General features: G+C 39.1%; 1 protein-coding gene across 1 annotated transcript in view; it reads right to left on the bottom strand.

The window, feature by feature from the left end:
• Window positions 1-2,622: 2,622 nt before the first annotated feature.
• Window positions 2,623-24,871, bottom strand: part of LOC124269349 (DNA-directed RNA polymerase III subunit RPC8-like) — a 39,128-nt gene continuing 16,879 nt past the window's right edge. Inside the window, 3 exon segments of the mRNA XM_046704367.1 lie at window positions 2,623-2,846; window positions 15,109-15,438; window positions 18,993-19,131. Of these exon segments, the coding sequence (XP_046560323.1) occupies window positions 15,388-15,438; window positions 18,993-19,131 (190 nt within the window). The 3' untranslated portion in view covers window positions 2,623-2,846; window positions 15,109-15,387.

Consider the following 24,871-nt stretch of genomic DNA (forward strand, 5'->3'; position numbering starts at 1 on the left):
GTAACTAGACAATTACCACAACGCTTGTTCTCATATTAAATAAACTGGAACAAGTACAAATAGGCGACATCTCCAGAAGCTCTTGTCACAAATTCCACTTTGTGGAGTTTCTGACATAACAGATTCCATGTACAGTTTAAGAGGCATCATGAAAAATAACATTTATGTAATCAGGGCAGCCTATAGCCTCCGAAAGAAACCATTTTAGCTCACATGCCATGTGGAACAGACGGATGAATCTGGCTTGGCACGGACACATTTCGTCTTCTGTTTTCTGCAAAGCAGCAGCCATGCAAATGACACCGGTATTCCTGTCTGGTGATGGTTTTATCATAGGCAGACAGCTGTCACCAAAATAATGTTCTAGTAGCACTAATTATATTATCGTAGATGTTCCTGGATTGTTGATGGTGGTGATCGCAAGTAGCGGAACCACATGTTTGGCTGTCTGAGTGACGTTGTATCAACTCTCGGCGGGATATGTGGAGGTGAAAGGTATTGCCAAGGCCACAAGAGTCATCACGGTCAAGTGCCAAAGTCACGGGCACTAAAGAACATAATGGACGGGCTTCTGTCTACCCGCTCGAATGCCATTCCAACAGTTGTAAGTGAAAGTAACCACACGGCGTTAATGTTTAGGCTTGTCAAAGGTACTTACACAAGTCAAGACTGTGTTAATGGGTTAATGTCAGAAGTACTGGGCTCTTGTCTCTGGAATGCTGTTTCGTCCGTACAACCTATCATCCAATCAAGGTACACAATCTACTACAAATGTGAAAGAAATTCAAGAGATAATTTCTTCTTTCAAGATAGACATTGTGATTTATATCATAAAACATCAATGATTATTTAAAAGTCATACATTTGAAATTCGACTCGTGACGTTGTCATTAAATGCGAACGTTTGAAATGGTAAAATAGTATAGATGCATTTAAATAAGTCGTACATTATGAACTTGGCCCTATATCATTTTTGTGAAATGTGCATTTCAGCAATTTGATTGTACAAAACGAGGATTATTTCCTTTCACTGACCTGGTAGAGGGTAATAGTGTCAAATATTTGCGTTAACTTTCGTTGTAAAACTCTGGTCGCACAAAACCACTGTGTCTTCGTCTTTCAGAATATACAGAATATGATGTTTTTTCCTAGATCTCTTTTTTAAATGGAATTATCTGGTTCTATCCAAATTATATATTTCCAGAGACCATTTGTCTGATCAGTCGCCTCTTTCAAGCATGGGTTGCTGAAGACTACCTCCATCCCACTTTTGTCGTGGTGTTCATATATTCAGGATGAATATTTCTTACTGCAACATCACCAATCTTGCAGTTATTCCTGTAAAAGAATCAACTAAGAAACCCCACTGCACGTACGCTTACCACGTTAGGATTAGTGTTTGGCTTCCATGTGAAGAACATTTCGTTAGGAATTTAACTATACTACTTACTTATCCAGATGTGTCCAGTAAGAGTTAACAGTTTGTCTGCAAAGTACATCGATACAAATGTCACGAGGAATGACATCTCGAGTATATTCTGACCGAGCTTATTGATTCCAATTAGAGACAAGTTTCAGCATGGGAAACTGCATATGTGTGGTAGTAAGTTGGCAAGAAGGAACATTGAGGAACTGTGCGAGTTTAATTTATTGCTGGTTTAATCAGTGCATACCTCACGTTGTGTGAAAGAGCTTATGTTGATGCTGACCTCAGCCGAATGTGTCTGTTTGTTTGTTTGTTAACACTGATGCCTTGGAGTTTGTTTTCTGTGTCACATCGGGCGCAGCAATAGTCCAGCTATAAAACACAATCGGTAAATACTAACATAAATAAATATCGATCTATGCAATTTAGATGCCATGACATACATTAACCAAGCCACGGAGTGACCAAGGGAAAGTGACCATGAGATCCCTTTAGATCCTAAGGTATCTCTTGGGCATGGTTTGTTGACAATGAATTCTAACACGGATATTTTAATATTTGTAATCTGTCTAAACCAAAATGTGACTAAACCAGAAAATTGTTTGGTATGGTTCCAATGTATTACCAGACATTCCCCTTAGCTTGAACATTGTTTCGTATACTTATACAACTTACACAACAAGCTCATAAGATTAATGAAAGATTTGACAAATGAGGACCAAAACATCTTTATGTCTTCAAACAATGAATGTGCCCCCTGGATCTGGTCCAAAATTTGATTACACATTGTCTGTTAACATTAGGGATGATGTCCTAATGCTAACAGACATGGTTGTTAGAGAAAAGTCTGAATGTATCCAATCCAGTTGTCTCCACGAGTTGCCATTACCACAAAGACTTTCTGAATCCATGTCTGACGTCTGCTACTGACTACTACATTCTCATCTGAAGACATGACCAATGTGACTCCAGAAACAAACCGATAGATGTTTTGAAGCAACTCCATCTGGAATCTATTTTACTCTCTTCACTCGATATCCTGACTGTCATCAGAACCAATCATTTATGTCTTGATTTCATGTGAGCAAATATGTCCCCTTCAACCAATCTGGGACGTCTTCACTCCATGATAGAACAATATGTCCCCTTCAACCAATCTGTGACGTCTTCACTCCATGTTAGAACAATATGTCCCCTTCAACCAGTCTGTGACGTCTTCACTCCATGTTAGAACAATATGTCCCCTTCAACCGATCTGTGACGTCTTCACTCCATGTTAGAACAATATGTCCCCTTCAACCAATCTGTGACGTCTTCACTCCATGTTAGAGCAATATGCCCCCTTTAACCAATCTGTGACGTCTTCATTTCTTGTAAGAAACAATATATCTACTTCAACCAATCTGTGACGTCTTCACTTCTAGTGAGACACAATATGTCCCTTCAACCAATCAGTAAAGTCTTGCTGTCATGTAAACATGTTGTCCACTTCAACCAATTAGTGAACTTTTCAATTGGTGGATACATTATGTCCACTTCAGGCAGACAGTGAAGTCTTCACTGAATGTTAACAGTGTCCACCTCATCCAATCACTGATGCCTTCAGTAATATTTACTAGAATGAACAAATGTCTGCTGGAATCCATCTTTGACCGATCTATGTAAAGTACCTGTCACTGACATCTCCATCTAATATCACGAGTTCCACCAGGACAGAAAACCCAGTCCAGACTCGCTGATGGATCCCTGAAATAAACATTTAACTTCAGGGAATATCAACACAAGCATACAACGGACTAATAAACATCCAATTTGTAGAACATGTCTGCATTGTACATATCAAGGAGAAATGGTAGTTTTACATCTGTAAATATTAGTTAATGTATCATATGAAAACATCACAAATTCAACTGTAACAATTTACATGTGAGCAGAGTTATATACCGATACAGAGACGTATACAGAAATATACACCGAGTCTTTCCTTACATTCCACAATATCACCATATCAGTTATACCATAACATTTAGGGGAAGCCTGCAACCACAATATTGATGCAGAGAAACATGGCACAATCTGGGGTACAAATCCATGACACTTGAATCCTGCCATTCCAAACGGATGCAGTTATGCAAATATAATTGTCTGGCTTTTCACAACCGAGCTAGCCATTGCCCTGGATACACAAAGAAACATGGAGCGACTCGGAGAGGTTGTAAACAATTCTTTACTCTTCAACACCATCTTTCAGCCAACCACAGCAAGATACATTGACATATTTTCAACAGCACCTTACATTGTTCCACCTTCAAATGCCAGTCAAATATGGTTCTTTGTTACTTACATATTTCTTTGAACTCTTTTTCTCCTTTGAAGACTTTTCCAGGCATAAATATAAAACTCATTGTATTGACTTTCAAACAAGAATTGAGCGGAATGAAGAATAAGAATTCCAAAATGATGCTCTGACATTTTAAATAAGGAAATCCTTCTGCTACAGACATTTTGTGAAAAGACTTTATACCGATCTGCACCCAACAAGGCTCTCTCGACAGGTAACCACTTAGACCAACATTTTGTTCAAGTGATAATGTTATCTTATCTAAACAATCAGAGACATTTTAAAAATCCAAAAGGAGCATACAACAATTCAGATTTTCAGATTTACTAGAGCTGATACACCCACCAATATCCAAAGTTCACCATGACCTCTTCACACTGATAAGAACCCATTTCCAAACGTTTCACATAAACAGGCAAACCCTCACAATGATAGTAGAAATCAGCTACATATCTTCCACTGGCATCTTAATGCCAGCAGCCTAGCTATTAAGGCACACAGTGATAGCTGCAAATCACCTCCACTGCAAACGATAAGCATAATGTCAGCTCCAAGAAATAACAGTATCACAATACGATGAGACTGTGAGCCACAGGGGGAATTTTCACTGTGATAAATACATTGAAGATAAGGTAATCTAATTATAAAAATGTAATTATGTGAGAACAAACTGTACTTGAAGGGTTTTACTCAGTATTTATGACAAGAGGTAAATCATAAAGATATCTATTACACATGTTGGTAGCTTCATGAATCATTTCATGTTGCTGGGTATGGTGTTAACAAGTGCCATTCAGATCTAATCTCCTTCCATAAACTTACAGACAGGAAGTCAAGGATGTAGTAATCAGTCATGATTAAATGAAAAACACATTGTCAGACAATGTATCTGATTTCCTGGCAATATAGCCTAAGTGTGTTTTAGAAGGTAATTTCTTTTAATTTGGTTTCATGCTTATTCTGTTTCTTTTCAATGTAATCTAAATAGAGACTCATTGAATTTTTCAAGTGCTATCAACAAACAGTTGTGTGCAAGTTAGCAGAAATGTCCGTCTTCTTTCTTCAGAATACACAAACTGTATTGCTAAAGCAAGGTCACACACTGGTTTATTTAGAAAAATATAATCATCAGGCACTGTAGCCTACCGGACTTTTTTTATATTTGCAATGTGATAAAAACATATAAATACATTTTAAAAAAGCCCAAAATATTTTTAAAATAATATCTTTTTAAAATATTGAACATAGTATACATACTAGTGAAGACTACACTTGCACAATTACCAATAACTGTGAAATTTCAGTTTAAGCATGTATGTCATGGTGACTGTGTTTCGCTTTTTAGAAATGGAAAACATATCAAACTGACAATTTTGCATGAAAGCCATCAGTAAATGTATCAGCTGGAATAATCTACCCTAAATACTGCCATGATTGTATCTGTGAACATATTCACATTTATCACTGTGTTGCTAATAACATGTTAATTATGTCGGACAATTATGTCAATGGGATGGACATCGGGTGTGTCATTAAAGAGCTTTTGAGCTCCGTACAAACAAGTCACAAGCACCATATCACACCCTTGTACATCCATGTTTAATATTCTGCGAGAGTCGGGTGACTTCTTGGCTTCAGGGACCATAGATGGGGACTTACCGTCAGAGAGTAAGGTGACTTCTTGACCTCAAGGACCATAGATGGGAACTTACTGTCAGAGAGTAGGGTGACTTCTTGACCTCAAGGATCATAGATGGGGACTTACCGTCAGAGAGTAGGGTGACTTCTTGACCTCAGGGACCATAGATGGGAACATACTCTCAGAAAGTAGGGTGACTTCTTGGCCCCAGTGACCATACATGGGGATTTACCGTCAGAGAGTAAGGTGACTTCTTGATCTCAAAGGAAGATAGATGGGGGCTTACTGTCAGAGAGTAGGGTGGCCTCTTGATCTGTAGGACCATAGGTGGACTTACTGTCAGAGAGTAGGGTGACTTCCTGATCTCAAGGACCATAGATGGGGACTTACTGTCAGAGAGTAAAGTGACTTCCTGATCTGTAGGACCATAGTTGGGAACTTACTGTCAGAGAGTAGGGTGACTTCTTCGCCTCAGGGTCAACAATGATGAGGTCAGAAGCTCATGTCTTGACGTCAAATATTATGCTTGTGGTATTTTAAGATGTATACCCTTTCAGATTAAATAGGTGGTGGGTGACATCTATTGTTTCAGGTGCTGTCTGAACTCATTGAATACACAGGTTATTACAAACAACCATCACTTCTATCAAAAACGACGCGCGACCAACGGGACCGGGTGGTCAGGCTCGCTGACTTGGTTGACACATGTCATCGGTTCCGAATTGTGCAGATCGATGCTCATGCTGTTGATCAATGGATTGTCCGGTCCACACTCGATTATTTACAGATCGCCGCCATATAGCTTGAATATTGCTGAGTGCGGCGTAAAACTACACTCACTCACTCAATTGAAAACCCCTCTCTACGAGGGATAGGGGTTCCTTTAATTATTAAGCTTACACTATACATTATAGAAATGTTTTGTGGGGAAGTAATTTGTGGAAAAAACAACAAATTGACCAATGCTTTGCACAAGTATATTACTAAATTGGCATAATTAAGAAGGCATAATCATCCACTCCGTCAAATATCAATGCTCTTTGATAAATAGAGGTGCAAAAGTACAACTGAGTCAATGTACTCTAGATGCTTGAAGGCGAGTGGTAATTGTAGCTTCTACAGCAGTAATTACATGTAATTAGCTGAATATACTGCACAACTTCCCAATTCTCACCATCTTCTCAGCCTCTCTGCATGAACTACAATTCAATGAGATAATTGATGTGATCAGAAATAGCACACAATCTTTCCACTGGCAGCCATTTTGAAAAATTAGCAACAGTTAAATGACGTTGAACAAAACACATATACAATATCAGACATTTATCATTCTAATTATTAACAAAACAATTTCTTTCCAATACAGAACCAGGACTGATGTTAATTTTAATCAGCACTGTCAAAAGAACTGAGAAAGATATAAACAATACTTTTTTCCATTGTAGATGTCAACACGACACATGGACAAAATCATGGTACAAGTAAATAAGTCCAGAATCTTGAGACCAAATGGATATCAGAGACATCAGTATCTTTCCCCTTGTTCACACAAACAACAATAGCCACCATGCCGTGCCAGCCCTGCCAACTTTATCAAACGGACAGAAAGTATTTATAAATTCCTATCAGCTGTGCTATGATTATGCTCTTCTGCAAGTGGAGGTAAGCGAAACTGTCTTGTATAAGAAAACACATGGGTTGTCTGCAGCTCACCATGTTTACCTCCAATCATCGGAATTACAGCAGAAGATAATGACAGATAAATACAGGATTTCATTCTGTGTTGGATTCCTACAATATCTTGAACACCATCCTCTGCAAGATAAATACACTCGACATTGTTTCCTATGTAGACCAGCTTGGTGTGTATCTAACAGTTTTACTATAGGTGTGGGTATTTGGTGCATTGCAATTATCAGTGTTATTTTGTTTTGAATAAACATAACGTGCTGCTCATACACACACTGCATATGTCGATACGTTATGTTTGGTACATTATTTGTACTGGGTTGTACACACAATCAACATGGAAAACAGGACCATCAACAAGTATAAGGTGGGTGAGTGGGCAGGCGCGCGTGCGTGCGTGCATGCGTGCGCGAGTGAGTGTAAATATTCCTGCTAGGCCCAGGTAGACTGGTGGTTGACATCATGAGCAACTGTCCACAACAAGCAACCTGGTCACACTCTACTGAATCACCCCATGACCTAACCTGTCCACAGGGATGACCTATGGAACCGCCTCCAGTGCCTCGTTGTCTGGTGCAATATCAACATCTCTAATGCTATTTGTACAGCTTCAGTCTAACCTAATCCTCAACAGACCACATCACTGAATATCCCAAAAGGCCAACACAAAGTGCCATAACTGAAATATTGATGAATAATACATAATCTCTCGTCATCAGCCATCGCCACAACAGAAATGAGCATATTGCCCGTTCTCAGACAGTCACATGATAAATGTCAACAATTACCAATGTCAGCTGACAAAATACAGTGTCATAGTAACAGTTCCTCCATGTCGGAATGTAAACACAGGAATACTTGAAGATAATAGGGGATATTGACAATCTCTGGAAACATTAGTGTTTAGGAAAACATTATCTCCAGACTACACAGAAACCTACTTGAAAATCAGAAACCTAAAAATGTGTTGATCTTGAAAATCCCAAATCTGTAGCTACCTTTTCACAACATTAAGTGTAAACCAACAAGAGCATTCAAAATACAAGACGTGCATCCTTGATGACTAATAAAACACAGAGAGCATGTTAATCCACTTTAGGGGCGACTACATGACATGCTAAAGGGTTAGAGGGAGAATACCTGGGATATTGTCATCCGGGACATTAAAATAGCACATGAATCTGTTTGCAAAATTATTGAGACCAAATAATTTGTAAGTTACACATAAAAAGGACTCTTTCACACTCGACTTGCTGGAAGTAACCAAAAAAATGTATAGTATTTTCCAAAGGGTCCTCCAATTTCACCACCGATTTGTTCGAATTCTGGTGTTATGTACACTTAACTGGCTATAGGACAAAAAACACAAACAAACCATTCTACAATATAGGCCTACAGGGAAATCACTCTTCACAATAACAGTATTGCCTAGAAGAAATATAATTACAAGAATTTAACTTTTACATGCATTTTAACCACACATGAATAAATGTTTCATCTGTGAGAAATCATAATGTCTAAATGTCAACATGCACGTTGTATTTCCCTCAATTGCTAATGCCATAAAATAAGCCTGCCATAAGCATTACATGAACTTCATAAATAGGTATCAGTTCACAAGTTATTTCTTAGATGGTGATGTCCTTTTGAGAATTTGACATTTAGCGCTGACAGTAGCTTGAGGTAAACATGTCATTAAAAATGTTAAAGGAATCAGATGCAAAACATACTAATTTAGCCCTTTAGCTTGGTCTAAATTTAAGAGTATAATACTTGTCTAAAGGATGCACACCATTATGCATACCACGAAGCATACCACCAGGCCATGAAGCATACCACTAGGCAATGAAGCATACTACTAGATTATGGAGCATACCACTAGATTATGGACCACCAGCTAATGAAGTACACCACTAGGTCAAGAAGCATACCTTAGGCCATGGTACATACCACCTTGTCATGTGTGGTGTCAAGCATACCTATAGGTCATGGGGCATACCACTACAGCTTTAAGCACTCCACTATGCCTTCAAGCATTCCACTAGACATCAAGCCTATCTCTAGACCATCAAGCAAATCACAAGACCGTGAAACATACTACCCACACCATGAAGCATTCAGCAACAACATAACCTAATGATTCAGACACTCTGTGTGAAAAACATGAATATTCTTCAATAATGTAATCACAAAATGGAATGTCATCCATCATGTCCCCACAAACAAACTCAGGAAATACCCCCTGAATAATCAATTCACATTCATTCTGATTACCTCAAACTACACCTTCTTAAGTTTGAGTCTGAGGTGCATGACAAGAAGATTTAGCTTCACATATCTCTTAGATAACCAAATCAAGTGATAAGGTGTATTTAGACACATCAGTTTGTTGCATGTTGACTCTTCTACAACGGAATCTCTCAAGCATGGTCAGACATTTATCTTTACAATAACTACCATTATATTATGACACTGATAACTGAAACTAATAAATCAGGTTCCTTGGTCAGTGGGGTGTCACAAAATGTCAGGGCAGAATTATGTGTTAGAGGCAATATTGTTGTCTAGAGCTTTGTTTCTTTGTTACTTCTGCTGCCTCTTGGGCCGAGAACAGGTCGGTAGTTGAATCCACTGATCACATCACGCGTTAAAAGAGGCTACTTTGCCTGGTGCTTGGCATTAAGGGTAAACAAGGACTGGTAGGCTCGGAGTTGGTATACTCTGTCTGAGTTGGTCATCGTATCAGTGCTTAGTTCTATGAAAACAGCATAAATCTACTTCATCAACACATAAGTTCACACATGTTGCAAGATAAAAGTGCAATCATCTTGAATGCAATGTAAAACATCTAATCTCAACAATCTCAACTATGCGCTTTTCATAAATCTAATGTTTACCACAAAGCACTTGCCAAATTAGTTTCAAAACACATTGTTTCAATCAAAACTAGGTAAATATTTCATCTTTAAAGATGAAGTTGCTTTTTATAAAAGATCTCATTACGTCCGCAAATTCCCCACAAATTTGATTTCCTCGCTTCAAAACTGCCCATTTTCTCATTTAACGATGTTGTTACCAAGGCCGTGAAGCTCCCTCTGTGCCGCCACTGCCAGGTTAGATTGTCTTCACTATGTTGTTGTTATAAACATGTAGGATGAGACACAAGTAATTGCTTGGCCCACAGCGGAGGAATGGGGGCAATGGCTACAGCCTCCTCATGCCGACATCATTATCAACCCGACATGACTTCTATCGTCTGCAGGTGAGAGAGGCGCTGCAATAATTTAACGAATTTGGAAAATGAGTAAACTGAACTTGTTAACTTGTTCAGATTTCATGACACATACCACAAAACGAACTTTGCTGGACAAGAGTGAGTGAGTGAGTTTTGTTTTACGCCGCACTCAGCAACATTCCAGCTATATGGCGGCGGTCTGTAAATAATCGAGTCTGGACCAGACAATCCAGTGATCAACAGCATGAGCATCGATCTGCGCAATTGGGAGCCGATGACATGTATCAACCAAGTCAGCGAACCTGACCACCCGATCTCGTTAGTCGCCTCTTATATAATTACAAGCATGGGTTACTGAAGATCAAATTTTTAACCCGGACCTTCAAGGGTCTTGCTGGACAAGAAAGAAAAGTTCACGCAAAACATAATCAGGTGGTTGGGGGTTGAGGTGTAGATTCTGTTGTGAAGAGCCAAACACTGCGGTCTTCTATACCTCAAGAACTCCAGCAACCTGAGCTTGTCACAAGGGTCACAAGTGTTTGGCATCTTCCCCTTAGCAAGCGTGTCCACAAGTGTCTATAAAAGTCCTAACTCCTGTCCTAACTAGTTGTACCCATTATCTGTCTTAGCTGGGACACTGGTTTTACACTTTGACATGAGCTTGTGGGCACGCTTGACCCGGGAAAGTGGGTGATCAGGTAAGGCCACCGTGGCTCGGTCAATTTCGTGTATTGAACCCAACGACATAGGAAGTGGCTCACTGGTTTGTCTGGTCCAGACGCGGTTATTTACAGAAGACAGACACACACCTGAAATATTGTAATGGTCGGATTACATGTGCAAGAGTACGTTTGTTTGAATTTCGTCAAACAGCAGGTGTGCTGGGGTTTTTCAGTTTTAAACAGACCCATATTACTAAGTTGGTATTCACATCGTTGTCTGGAACGTGTAACAAGACAATTACCTCAACGTTTTATTATCACATTAATATATTAGAAGAAGAAAATATAGGCGACATCTCCAGAAGCTTTTGTCACCCAGTTCCACCTTTTGGAGTTTCTGACATAACAGCATCTATGCACAGCCTAAGACGTACTATGAAGGATACCACTTCTGTGATCAGGGCAGCAACATATAGCCCACGAAGGAAACCCCTAAGTGACCATTATAGCTTACATGCCATGTGGAACAGACGGAGGCATCTGGCTTGGCACGGACACATTTTGTCTTGTTTTTCTGTAAAGAAGCAGCCATGCAAGTGACACCGGTATCCCTGTCTGGTGATGGTTTTATCAATAGCAGACAATTGTCACCAAAATAATGTTCTAGTAGCACTAATTACATTATCGTAGATGTTCCTGGATTGTTGATGGTGTATAAATAAGTCGGATCGCAAGTAGCGGAAACACATTTACTACCGTCTGAGTGGTGGTGTATACACACTGCTGTTCTGGATATGTAGAGATGAAAGGCATTGCCAAGGCCACAAGAGTCATCACGGTCAAATGCCAAAGTCATGGGCACTAGGGAACATAATGGACGAGCTTCTGTCTACCCGCTCGAATGCCATTCCAACAGTTGTAAGTGACAGTAACCACACGGCGTTAATGTTTAGGCTTGTCAAAGGTACTTACACAAGGCAAGACTGTGTTAATGTCAGAAGTACTGGGCTCTTGTCTCTGGAATGCTGTTTCGTCCGTACAAACTACAAGAGCAACTATCATCCAATCAAGGTACACAATCTACTACAAATATGAAAGAAATTCAAGAGATAATTTTCTTCTTTCAAGATAGACATTGTGATTTATATCATAAAACATCAATGATTATTTAAAAGTCATTCGTTTGAAATTCGACTCGTGACGTTGTCATTTAAATGCGAACGTTATCTGGTTCTATCCAAATTATATATTTCCCGAGACCATTTGTCTGATCAGTCGCCTCTTTCAAGCATGGGTTGCTGAAGACTACCTCCATCCCACTTTTGTCGTGGTGTTCATATATTCAGGATGAATATTTCTTACTGCAACATCACCAATCTTGCAGTTATTCCCGCAAAACAGTCAAATAAGAAACCCCACAGCACGTACGCTTACCACGTTAGGATTAGTGTTTGGCTTCCATGTGAAGAACATTTCGTTAGGAATTTAACTATACTACTTACTTATCCAGATGTGTCCAGTAAGAGTTAGCAGTTTGTCTGTAAAGTACATCGATACAAATGTCACGAGGAATGACATCTCGAGTATATTCTGACCGAGCTTATTGATTCCAATTAGAGACAAGCTTCAGCATGGGAAACTGCAGTGGTGTGGTAGTAAGTTGGCAAGAAAGGAACATTGCGGAACTGTGCGAGTTTAATTTTTTGCTGGTTTAATCAGTGGATACCTCACGTTGTGTGAAAGAGCTTATGTTGATGCTGACTTCAGCCGAATGTGTCTGTTTGTTTGTTTGTTGACACTGATGCCTTGGAGTTTGTTTGCTGTGTCACATCGGACGCAGCAATAGTCCAGCTATAAAACACCATTGGTAAATCAGACAATCCAGTGATTCACATAAATATCGATCTATGCAATTTAGATGCCATGACATACATTAACCAAGCCATGGAGTGACCAAGGGAGAGTGACCTTGGGATCCTGTTAGATCCTAAGGTATCTCTTGAGCATAGTTTGCTGACAATGAATTGTATCAGGGATATTTTAAGGTGACTTATATTGGAGAGAGTCTGGTATATTGCTGGTTTAAGCAGAACCATACTTCACCACATGTGAGTACCATACATGACCATGTGTCAAAGAGTTTGATATAATGCTGGTGTAAGCAAAAGAGTACTTCACTGTGTGTGACATTGGTACAATGTTGTTTTAAGCCTATTGTGTTAGGGAGTTGGTTATAATGCTGGTTGAAGCAGTAGAATACTTCACTTTGTGCCATCCTTGTGTGTCAGGAAACGTCTAAGCACAGATTCAGGATATTCACTCTCCTGTAGATCCTACCTGCGCAAAGGGACACAACTCTGTGCAAGTTGCAGTGCCCTTTATTGATAGATCACCAACGCCCGCCACACTTTTAAATTGCTCCAACATAAAATGCTTTATTGATATGATTTGATATATCTTATATTTTGATATTAAATATGGATTTTATGATGCAAAGTGGCAGTTCGACAATGTATATGATTCCTGTCTATCAAAACAGTGGGTGAATGAGAGAGTGAGTGTGTCAGTGAGTGTGATATATCTAAAGTAAATTAACGCACCAGTAAACGATCATCAATATTTGTAATCTGTGTCTTATCCAGAATCTCTACGAAATTTTAGCTGGATTTACATATACGTGTTTCGAAGACAAGATCAGTTTTGAAGACAAGATCAAGGACATGTGTACAAAGTCATCAAAAGAGTCTATTATCTTTACCTTAAATCTTTCCACAAAAGCACAAAAGATGGATATTGATTGACCTGTGATTGAATATCTCAAGAGTTGTCTCTTTCAGATTAACGATGTTTCCGGTGGACATTAGGGATCCTGGACTTGATCAGTTATGGGATTTGATCTAGACTCCTTGTTTGGTATGGTTCCAATGTTTTACAAGGCATTCCCCTTAGCTTGAACATTGTTTAGTATACTTATACAACTTACACAACAAGGGCATGAGATTACTGAAAGATTTGACAAATCAAAGACATGTTTGCCAGTGGCAAATGAGGACCAAACATCTTCATGTCTTCAAACAATGAAAGTGCCCCTGGTCTGGTCCAAAATTTGATTACACAGTGTCTGTTAACATTAAGGATCATGTCCTAATGCTAACAGACACGATTGTTAGAGAAATGCCTGAATGTAACCAATTCAGTTATCTCCACTTGTTGCCATGACCACAAAGACTTTCTGAATCCATGTCTGACGTCTGTTACTGACTACTACATTCTCAAATGAAGACATGTGACTCCAGAAACAAACCGCTGGATGTTTTGAAGCAATTCCATCTGGAATCTATTTTACTCTCTTCACTCGATATCCTGACTGTCATCTGAACCAATCATTTATGTCTTGATTTTATGTGAACATGTTGTCCACTTCAACCAATTTGTGACGTCTTCACTCCATGTTAGAAACAATATGTCCACTTCAACCAATCTGTGACGTCTTCACTCCATGTTAGAACAATATGTCCCCTAGAACAAATATATCTTCAACCAATCTGTGACGTCTTCACTCCATGTTAGAACAATATGTCCCCTTCAACCAATCTGTGACGTCTTCACTTCTTGTAAGAAACAATATATCTACTTCAACCAATCTGTGACGTCTTCACTCCATGTTAGAACAATATGTCCCCTTCAACCAATCTGTGACGTCTTCACTCCATGTTAGAACAATATGTCCCCTTCAACCAATCTGTGACGTCTTCACTCCATGTTAGAACAATATGTCCCCTTCAACCAATCTGTGACGTCTTCACTTCTTGTAAGAAACAATATATCTACTTCAACCAATCTGTGACGTCTTCACTCCATGTTAGAACAATATGTCCCCTTCAACCAATCTGTGACGTTTTCACTTCTTGTAAGAAACAATATATCTACTTCAACCAATCTGTGGCGTCTTCACTTCTTGTAAGAAACAATATATCTACTTCAACCAATCTGTGACGTCTTCACTCCATGTTAGACACAATATGTCCCCTTCAACCAATCTGTCACTTCTTGTTCTTCACTTGTGACTTGTAAGAAACAATACATACACTTCCAACCAATCTGTGACGTCTTCACTTCTTGTGAGACACAATATGTCCACTTCAACCTATCAGTGAAGTCTTGCTGTCATGTAAACCTGTTGTCCACTTCAACCAATCAGTGATCTGTTCGCTTGATGTAAACATTATGTCCACTTCAAGCAGACAGTGAAGTCTTCACTGAATGTAAACAGTGTCCACCTCATCCAATCACTGATGCCTTCAGTAATACTTACTGGACATGAACAAATGTCTGCTGGAATCCATCTTTGACAGATCTATGTAAAGTACCTGTCACTGACATCTTCATCTAATATCACGAGTTCCACCAGGACAGCAAACCCAGTCCAGACTCACTGATGGATCCCTGAAACAAACAATAACCTTCAGGGAATATCAACACAAGCATACAACGGACTAATAAACATCCAATTGTAGAACATGTCTGCATGGTACACATCAAAGAATATTGGTTGTTTTACATCTGTAAATATTAGTACAAACCACATATAGTAATGTATCATATGAAAACATCAGAAATTCATGAATTTATCAGGAGTAAGCAGACTTATATCAATGATACAGAGATGAATACAGATATGTAAACCCAATCTTTCCATACATTCCACAATATCACCATGCATATCAGTTAGTGACAGTAACAACGTAGCATGTCAGCTTTATGTGTTGTAAATGCTTACAACTATTTTTGTGAAATCCAAACCAAAATATTGATGCAGAGAAACCTCGGATAATCTGGGATACAAACCTATGACACTTGAATCCTGCCATTCCAAACGGATGCAGTTATGCAAACTCGAAGAGTGAGTAAACAATTCTTTACTCTTCATCACGATACATTGACATATTCTCAACTGCACCACACAAGTAATGTTCCACCTTCATCTCGCAAAGCCAGTCAAATATGCTACTTTGTTTTTTACACGTTTCTTTGAAATCATTGCCTTCTTTGAAGTCTTTTCCAGACACTATAAAACTATGACTTTCAAACAAGAACAGAGCTGAAAAAAGAATAAGAATTCCAAAATGATGCTCTGACATTTTAAGTAAAGAATCCCTTCTGCTACAGATACACTGTGAGAAAGTTTTATAACAATCTGCCCCAAACAAGGCTTTCTCAACAGTTTACCACCAAGTGACAATGTTAACAATAAGAGAGGTTAAAAAAATCCTAAAGGAGCATACAACAGTTCAGATTTTCTAGAGCTGATACAACCACCAAACTCCTACTCATCTTCGAACAAAGTTCACCATGACCTCTTCACACTGATAAGAACCCATTTCCAAATGTTTCATATAAACAGGCAAACCCTCACAATGATAGTAGAAATCAGCTACATATCTAAAATCATCCACTGGCATCTCAATGCCAGCAGCTTAGCTATTAAGGCACATGGTGATAGCTGCAAATCACCTCCACTGCAAACGATAAGCATAATGTCAGCTCCAAGAAATAAAAGTATCACAATACGATGAGACTGTGAGCCACATGGGGAATTCTCACTGTGATAAAGTACATTGAAGATAAGGTAATCTAATTATAAAAATGTAATTATGTGAGAACAAACTGTACTTGAAGGGTTTTACTCAGAATTTATGACAAGAGGTAAATCATAAAGATATCTATTACACATGTTGGTAGCTTCATGAATCATTTCATGTTGCTGGGCGTGGTGTTAACAAGTACCATTCAGATCTAATCTGCTTCCATAAACTTACAGACAGGAAGTCAAGGATGTAGCAATCAGTCATGGTTAAATGAAAAAACACATTGTCAGACAATGTATCTGATATCCTGGCAATATAGCCTGAGTGTTTTTTAGAAGGTCATTTCTTTTAATTTGGTTTCATGCTTATTCTGTCTCTAAGCTTCTGTAAGATGTAATCTAAATAAAGCATCATTGATATTTATCCCACCGGCATGTAATGCGGTGGGATATAGTCGTCGCCTCGTCCGTCTGTCCGTCATTTTGTTTCCGGAGCATAACTCAAAGACCGTTCGATATTTTTCAACAAAAATTGGTAGATATGTCAAACATAACCTACGGTGGTGCCTTTTGCTATTTACAGATTCTTGTCATTTTTATTTTTCTCGGTTTCCAAGGAAACGTTTTGGACTTAGTCTTAAAGAAGGGTGGGCTTCGTTTCCGGAGCATAACTCAAGAACCGTTCAATATTTTTCAACAAGACTTGGTAAATATATCAAACAGAACCTTAAGTGGTGCCTTTTGCTATTTGCAGATTTTTGTCATTTTTATTTTTCTTGGTTTCCACGGAAACATTTTGGATTTAGTCTCAAAAAGTAAGAATTGCTTTCGTTTTCGGAGCACAACTCAAAGACCTTATAATATTTTTCAACAAAAGTTGGTAGATATATCAAACAGATCCTAAAGTTGTGCCTTTTGCTATTTGCAGATTTTTGGCATTTTTATTTTTCCCAGTTTCCATGGAAACGATTCGGACTTAGTCCCAAAAGTGAGGGGTGGGCTTCGTTTCCGGAGCACAACTCGAAAACTTCTCAATATCTTTCAGCAAAACTTGGCAGATATGTGAGGCAGATCCCAAAGTGGTGCCTTTTTGCTATTTGCAGATATTTGTGATTTATTATTTTCATGATTTCCATGGAAACGATTTGCACTTAGTCTAAAATCAAGCTGGACTTTAAGTAACTGTCAGATGATTTGTTCTTTCAAAGATGTGGGGGCCGGGGGGATATGTCATCTTCTGATGACTCTTGTTTCAAGTGTTATCAACAAATAGTTTTTTGCAAACAAGCAGAAATGTCCATCTTCTTTCTTCAGAATACACAAACTGTGTTGCTAAAGCAAGGTTACACACTGGTTTATTTAGAAAAATATAATCATCAGGCACTGCAGCCTACCGAAGGTTTTTTTTTATATTTGCAATGTGATAGAAACATATAAATACATTTTATAAAAGACCACAAAAGTTTTTAAATTAATATCTTTTTAAAATATTGCACACAGTATACATACTAGTGCAGTACACTTGCACAATTACACTGACTGACTGACTGACTTAGTTTGGTTTTACGCCGCTTTTAGCAATATTCCAGCAACATCACGGCGGGGGACACCAGAAATGGGCTTCACACAATGTACCCATGTGGGGATTCGAACCCGGGTCTTCGGTGTGACGAGCCAACGCTTTAGCCACTGGGCTACCCCACCGCCCCTGCACAATTACAAATAACTGTGAAAGTTCAGTTTAAGTATGTCTGTCATGGTGACTGTGTTTCGCTTTTTAGAAATGAAAAATATATCAAACTGACAATTTTGCATGAGAGCCATCAGTAAATGTATCAGCTGGAATAATCTACCCTAAATTCTGCCATGATTGTATCTGTGAACATATTCACATTTATCACTGTGTTGCTAATAACATGTTAATTATGTCAGACAATTAACTCAATGGGATAGACATGGGGTGTGTCATTAAAGAGCTTTTGAGCTCCGTACAAACAAGTCACATGCACCATATCACACCCTTGTACAGCCATGTTTAATATTCTGCAAGAGTCAGATGACTTCATGGCCTCAAGGACCATAGATGGGGACTTACTGTCAGAGAGTAAGGTGACTTCTTGACCTCAAAGACCATAGATGGGGACTTACCATCAGAGAGTAGGGTGACTTCATGGCCTCAAGGACCATAGATGGGGACTTACTGTCAGAGAGTAGGGTGACTTCTTGACCTCAAGGACCATAGATGGGGACTTACCGTCAGAGAGTAGGGTGACTTCATGGCCTCATGGACCATAGATGGGGACTTACTGTCAGAGAGTAAGGTGACTTCTTGACCTCAAGGACCATAGATGGGGACTTACTGTCAGAGAGTAAGGTGACTTCTTGACCTCAAGGACCATAGATGGGGACTTACTGTCAGAGAGTAGGGTGACTTCTTAGCCTCAGGGTCAACAATGGTGATGTCAGAAGCTGAGGGTTCCGTGCAATATTCTGCACCGCCATCAGGACCTGCTGGAGTTGTGTCCACAAAGAGCTCATCAACCACCCGGAACCTGGTGAAACAATTACTCAGATAACAGAGATCACGCCACTATGAAAGCCACAGCTAGTAAGCAACTGGACAAAATTAATATTTACTGAAGCATTGTCATAGAAATAAGAACATACACTAATTCGCTTGCAATTTAGGTCTTCAAAGGGAAATAAAGGATGAAGCAGTCTCATGTCTTGACGTCAAATATTATGCTTGTGGAATTTAAAGATGTATACCCTCTGAGATTAACTAGGTGGTGGGTGACATCTATTCTTTTAGTTGACTAGCCCTAGGTACTTTGGGTGCTGTCTAAACTCATTTAATGCACAGGTCATTACAAACAATCGTCACTTCTATTGAAAACCCCTCACTATGAGGGATGGTGGGTTCCTTTAATTATTAAGCTTACACTATCCATTATGGAAATGTTTTGTTGGGAAGTAATCTATGGGGAAAAATAACAAACTGACTAATGTTTTTCACAATTATATTACTAAATTGGCATAATTAAGATGGCATAATCAACCACTCTGTCAAACATCACTGCTCTTTAATAAATAGAGGTGCAAAAGTACAACTGAGTCAATGTACTCCAGATGCTTGAAGGCGAGTGGTAATTGTAGCTTTTACAGCAGTAATTACATGTAATTAGCTGAATATACTGCACAACTTCCCAATTCTCGACATCTTCTCAGTCTCTTTGCATGAACTACAATTCAATGAGATAATTGATGTGATCAGAAATAGCACATGATCTTTCAACTGGCAGCCATTTTGAAAAATTGGCCCTACAGTTAAATGATGTTAAAGAAAACAACACATATACAATATTAGACATTTATCATTCTACTTATTAAGAAAACAATTTCTTTCAAATACAGGAGCAGGACTGATGTTAATTTTAATCAGCACTGTCAAAAGTAATTGAAAAGATATAAACAATACTTTTTTCCATTGTAGATGTCAACAAGATACGGAAAAGATCATGGCACAAATAAACAAGTCCAGAATCTTCAGACCAAATGGATACCAGAGACATCAGTATCTTTCCCCTTGTTCACACAAACAACAATAGCCATCATGCCGTGCCAGCCTTCCCAACCTTATCAAACAGACAGAAAGTATTTATAAATTCCTATCAGCTGTGCTATGATTATGCTCTTCTGCAAGTGGAGGTAAGCGAAACTGTTTTGTATAAGAAAACACATGGGTTGTCTGCAGCTCACCATGTTTACCTCCAATTATCGGAATTACAGCACAAGATAATGACAGATAAATACAGGTGTCATTCTGTGTTGGATTCCTACAATATCTTGAACACCATCCTCTGCAAGATAAATACACTCGACATTGTTTCCTATGTAGACCAGCTTGGCGTGTATGTGTAACAGGTTTACTTTAGGTGTGGGTATTTGGTGCATTGCAATTATCAGTGGTATTTGTTTTGAATAAACATAACGTGTTACTCATACATACACTGCATATGTCAATACGTTATGTTTGGTACATTATTTGTACTGGGTTGTACACACAATCAACATGGAAAACAGGACAGTCAACAAGTATAAGGTGAGTGGGTGGGTGGTTGCGTGCGTGTGTGCATGAGTGTGTGATCGAGTGAGTGTAAATAATCCTGCTAGGCCTAGGTAGACTGGTGGTTGACATCATGAGCACATGTCCACAACAAGCAACCTGGTCACACCCTACTGAATCACCCCATGACCTAACCTGTCCACAGGGATGACCTATGGAAATGCCTCCAGTGCCTCGTTGTCTGGTGCAATATCAACATCTCTAATGCTATTTGTACAGCTTCAGTCTAACCTAATCCGCAACAGAACACAATGAGCCATAACTAAAATATTGATGAATAATACATAATCTCTCTTCATCAGCCATCACCACAACAGAAATGTGCATATTGCCCGTTCTCAGACAGTCACATGATAAATGTCAACAATTACCAATGGCAGCTGACAAAATACAGTGTCATAGTAACAGTTCCTCCATGTCGGAATGTAAACACAGGAATACTTGAAGATAATAGGGGATATTGACAATCCTGGAAACATTAGTGTTTAGGAAAACATTATCTCCAGACTACACAGAAACCTACTTGAGACCCAGAACCGTTTTTCTGTTGTTCAAGGTCATGCTAAGAGTTGATCCCTTTAAGCACTTATATAGGAATTAAATGGTTCCCAAATCTGTAACTACTTTTTTCACAACATTAAGCTTTCAAAAAAGTGTACACCCACAAGAACATTAAAATATGCAAGACGTGCATCCTTGATGACTAATAAAACACAGAGAGCATGTTAATCCACTTTAGGGGCGACTACATGACATGCTAAAGGATTGGTAGGGGAACACCTGAGACATTGTTACCCGGGACATTGAAATAGAACAGGAATCCGTTTGCAAAATTATTGAAAGCAAATAATTTGTCTGTAAGTTTCACAGAAAAAGGACACTTTCACACTCGGCTTGCCGGAAGTAACCAAAAAATGTATAGTATTTCCAAAGGCTCCTCCAATTTCAGCACCGATTTTTTTCAAATCCATATGATGGAATGTAACTTTGCAGATGAAAGAAAGAAACGGTTTATCTGCATTCTGTTGTCATGTACAGTTAACTGGCTATATAGGGCAACAACAAAAAAACATTCTACAATATAGGCCTACAGGGAAATTACAGTATTGCCTAGAAGAAGAAATATAATTACAAGAATTTAACTTTTATATGCTTTTTAACCACACATGGATAAATAGTTCATCTGTGAGAAAACATAACAATTTCTAAATGTCAACCCAGTTTGTTTTTATTGAATGGTTAAAAACATGCATGTTGTATTTCCCTCAATTGCTAACGCTACAAAAGTAGCCTGCCATAAGCATTACACGACCTTCATAAATAGGTATCAGTTCACATGTTATTTGTTAGATGGTGATTTGAGAATCTGACATTCAGCGCTGACAACAGATTGAGGTAAACAGGTCATTAAACATGTTAAAGGAGTCAGATGCACAACATCTTAATTTAGTCCTTAAGCTTAGTCAAATATCTCATGAGTACAATACTTGTCTAAAGGGTGCACACAAGACCATTATGCATACCATGAAGTTTACCATTAGGCCATGAAGCATGCTACTAGGCCATGAAGCATACTACTAGGCAATGAAGCATACTACTAGGCAACAGACTGCCTGAGTTTGGCTTTACGCCGCTTTTAGCAATATTCCACCAACATCGTGGCGGGGGACATCAGAAATGGGCTTCACACGAGGTACCCATGTGAGGATTCGAACCCGGGTCTTCGGCGTTAACCACTAGACTACCCCACCGCCCCACTAGGCAATAGAGCATACCACTTGATTATGGAGCATACCACCAGGCCATGAAGCATACTACTAGGCAATAGAGCATACTACTAGGCAATAGAGCATACTACTAGGCCATGAAGCTTACTACTAGGCAATAGAGCATACTACTAGGCAATAGAGCATACTACTAGGCCATGAAGCGTACTACTAGGCAATAGAGCATACTACTAGGCAATAGAGCATACTACTAGGCCATGAAACATACCACCAGGCCATGAAGCATACTACTAGGCCATGAAGCATACTACTAGGCCATGAAGCATACTACTAGGCCATGAAGCATACTACTAGGCCATGAATGATACTACTTGGAAATAGAGCATACAATTTGATTATGGAGCATACCACCAGGCCATGAAGCATACCACTACAGCTTTAAGCACTCCACTATGCCTTCAAGCATTCCACTAGACCATCCAGCAAATCACCAGACCGTGAAACATACTACCCACACCATGAAGCATTCAGCAACAACATAACCTAATGATTCAGACACTCTGTGTGAAAAACATGAATATTCTTCAATAATGTAATCACAAAATGGAATGTCATCCATCATGTCCCCACAAACAAACTCAGGAAATACCCCCTGAATAATCAATTCACAGGCATTCTGTTTACCTCAAACTACACCTTCTTAAGTTGAGTCTGAGGTGCATGACAAGAAGATTTAGCTTCACAGATCTCCTAGATAACCAAATCAAGTGATAAGGTGTATTTAGACACATCAGTTTGTTTCATGTTGACTCTTCTACAACGGAATCTCTCAAGCATGGTCAGACATTTATCTTTACAATAACTACCATTATATTATGACACTGATAACTGAAACTAATAAATCAGGTTCCTTGGTCAGTGGGGTGTCACAAGGTGAGGGCAGAATTATGTGTTAGAGGTAATATTGTTGTCTTAAGCTTTGTTTCTTTGTTACTTCTGTAGCACCAATCTGCTAGCTCCTGGACCGAAAGCAGGTCGGTAGTTGAATCCGCTGATCGCATCATGCGTTAAAAGAGGCTACGTTGCCTGGTGCTTGGTGTTTAGGGTAATGACTGGTAGGCTTGGAGTTGTTATACTGTGGCTGAGTGGCTGAGTAGGGGTGAAACGGTTCGCTCTTCCCACAGTACGGTACGTATTGTGGTACAAGGCCTTCGGTTCGGTATCTGGCAGAGGCAGATACAGCTTTTTGAGAAAGGGGGGTGCACACTCTTGATAAAAGGAGGGGTGCACACTTCCTTTTCGACCGTTTTCACGGGTCATTTAATAAACTTTCAGGACAAAAAGGGGGGTGCACGCACACCCCTGCACCCCCCCTCTGGATCCGCCTATGTATGGGATATGATCATAATGCAAAAAATTGACAAGAGCCAAAACTTACATTGTTTAATAGAAACGTGGAAAAGAAATAACAATAATCTTTGCTATATGAAATAAACAAAACTGTAATTCTATGACTAGATAGAAATGACGGTATGAAAACCGAAAATACCAAAGTTTTTGGATTGCATTACGGTATACCGAACCGAAAGCAAAATACTGTGGTTTTACTAATACCATGGTATACTGTTTCCCTATGTAGCTTAGTTCAATGAAGGGGCGGTGGGGTAGCCTAGTGGTTAAAGTGTTGGCTCGTCACGCCGAAGACCCGGGTTCGATTCCCCACATGGGCACAATGTGTTAAGCCCATTTCTGGTGCCCCCCACCGTGATATTGCTGGAATATTGCTAAAAGCGGCGTAAAACTAAACTCAGTCAGTCAGTCAGTCAGTAGTTCAATGAAAACGACATCAATCTAGTTGTACATTCATCCACAATCATGTTCACACGTGTTTCAAGATAAAAGTGCAAGCATCTTGAATGCAATGTAAAACATCTAATCTCAACAATCTCAACTATGCGCTTTTCATAAATCTAATGTTTACCACAAAGCACTTGCCAAATTAGTTTCAAAACACATTGTTTCAATCAAAACTAGGTAAATATTTCATCTATAAAGATGAAGTTACTTTTTTAAAAAGATTTCAATATGTCCGCAAATTCCCCATAAATTTGATTTCCTCGCTTCAAAACTGCCCATTTTCTCATTTAACGATGTTGTTACAGTTTCGTTAAGGCCGTGAAGCTCCCTCTGTGCCGCCACTGCCAGGTTAGATTGTCTTCACTATGTTATTGTTACACACATGTAGGATGAGACACAAGTAATTGCCTGGCCCACAGCGGAGGAATGGGGGCAATGGCTACAGCCTCCTCATGCCGACATCATTATCAACCCGACATGACTTCTATCGTCTGCAGGTGAGAGAGGCGCTGCAATTATTCAACGGATTTGAAAAATGAGCATACAGGAATTGTTAACTTGTTCAAATTTAATTACATATAC

Source organism: Haliotis rubra, unplaced genomic scaffold (genome assembly GCF_003918875.1).
Source record: "Haliotis rubra isolate DU_JTF1 unplaced genomic scaffold, ASM391887v1 Scf144, whole genome shotgun sequence".
Taxonomy (NCBI): Eukaryota; Metazoa; Mollusca; class Gastropoda; order Lepetellida; family Haliotidae; genus Haliotis; species Haliotis rubra.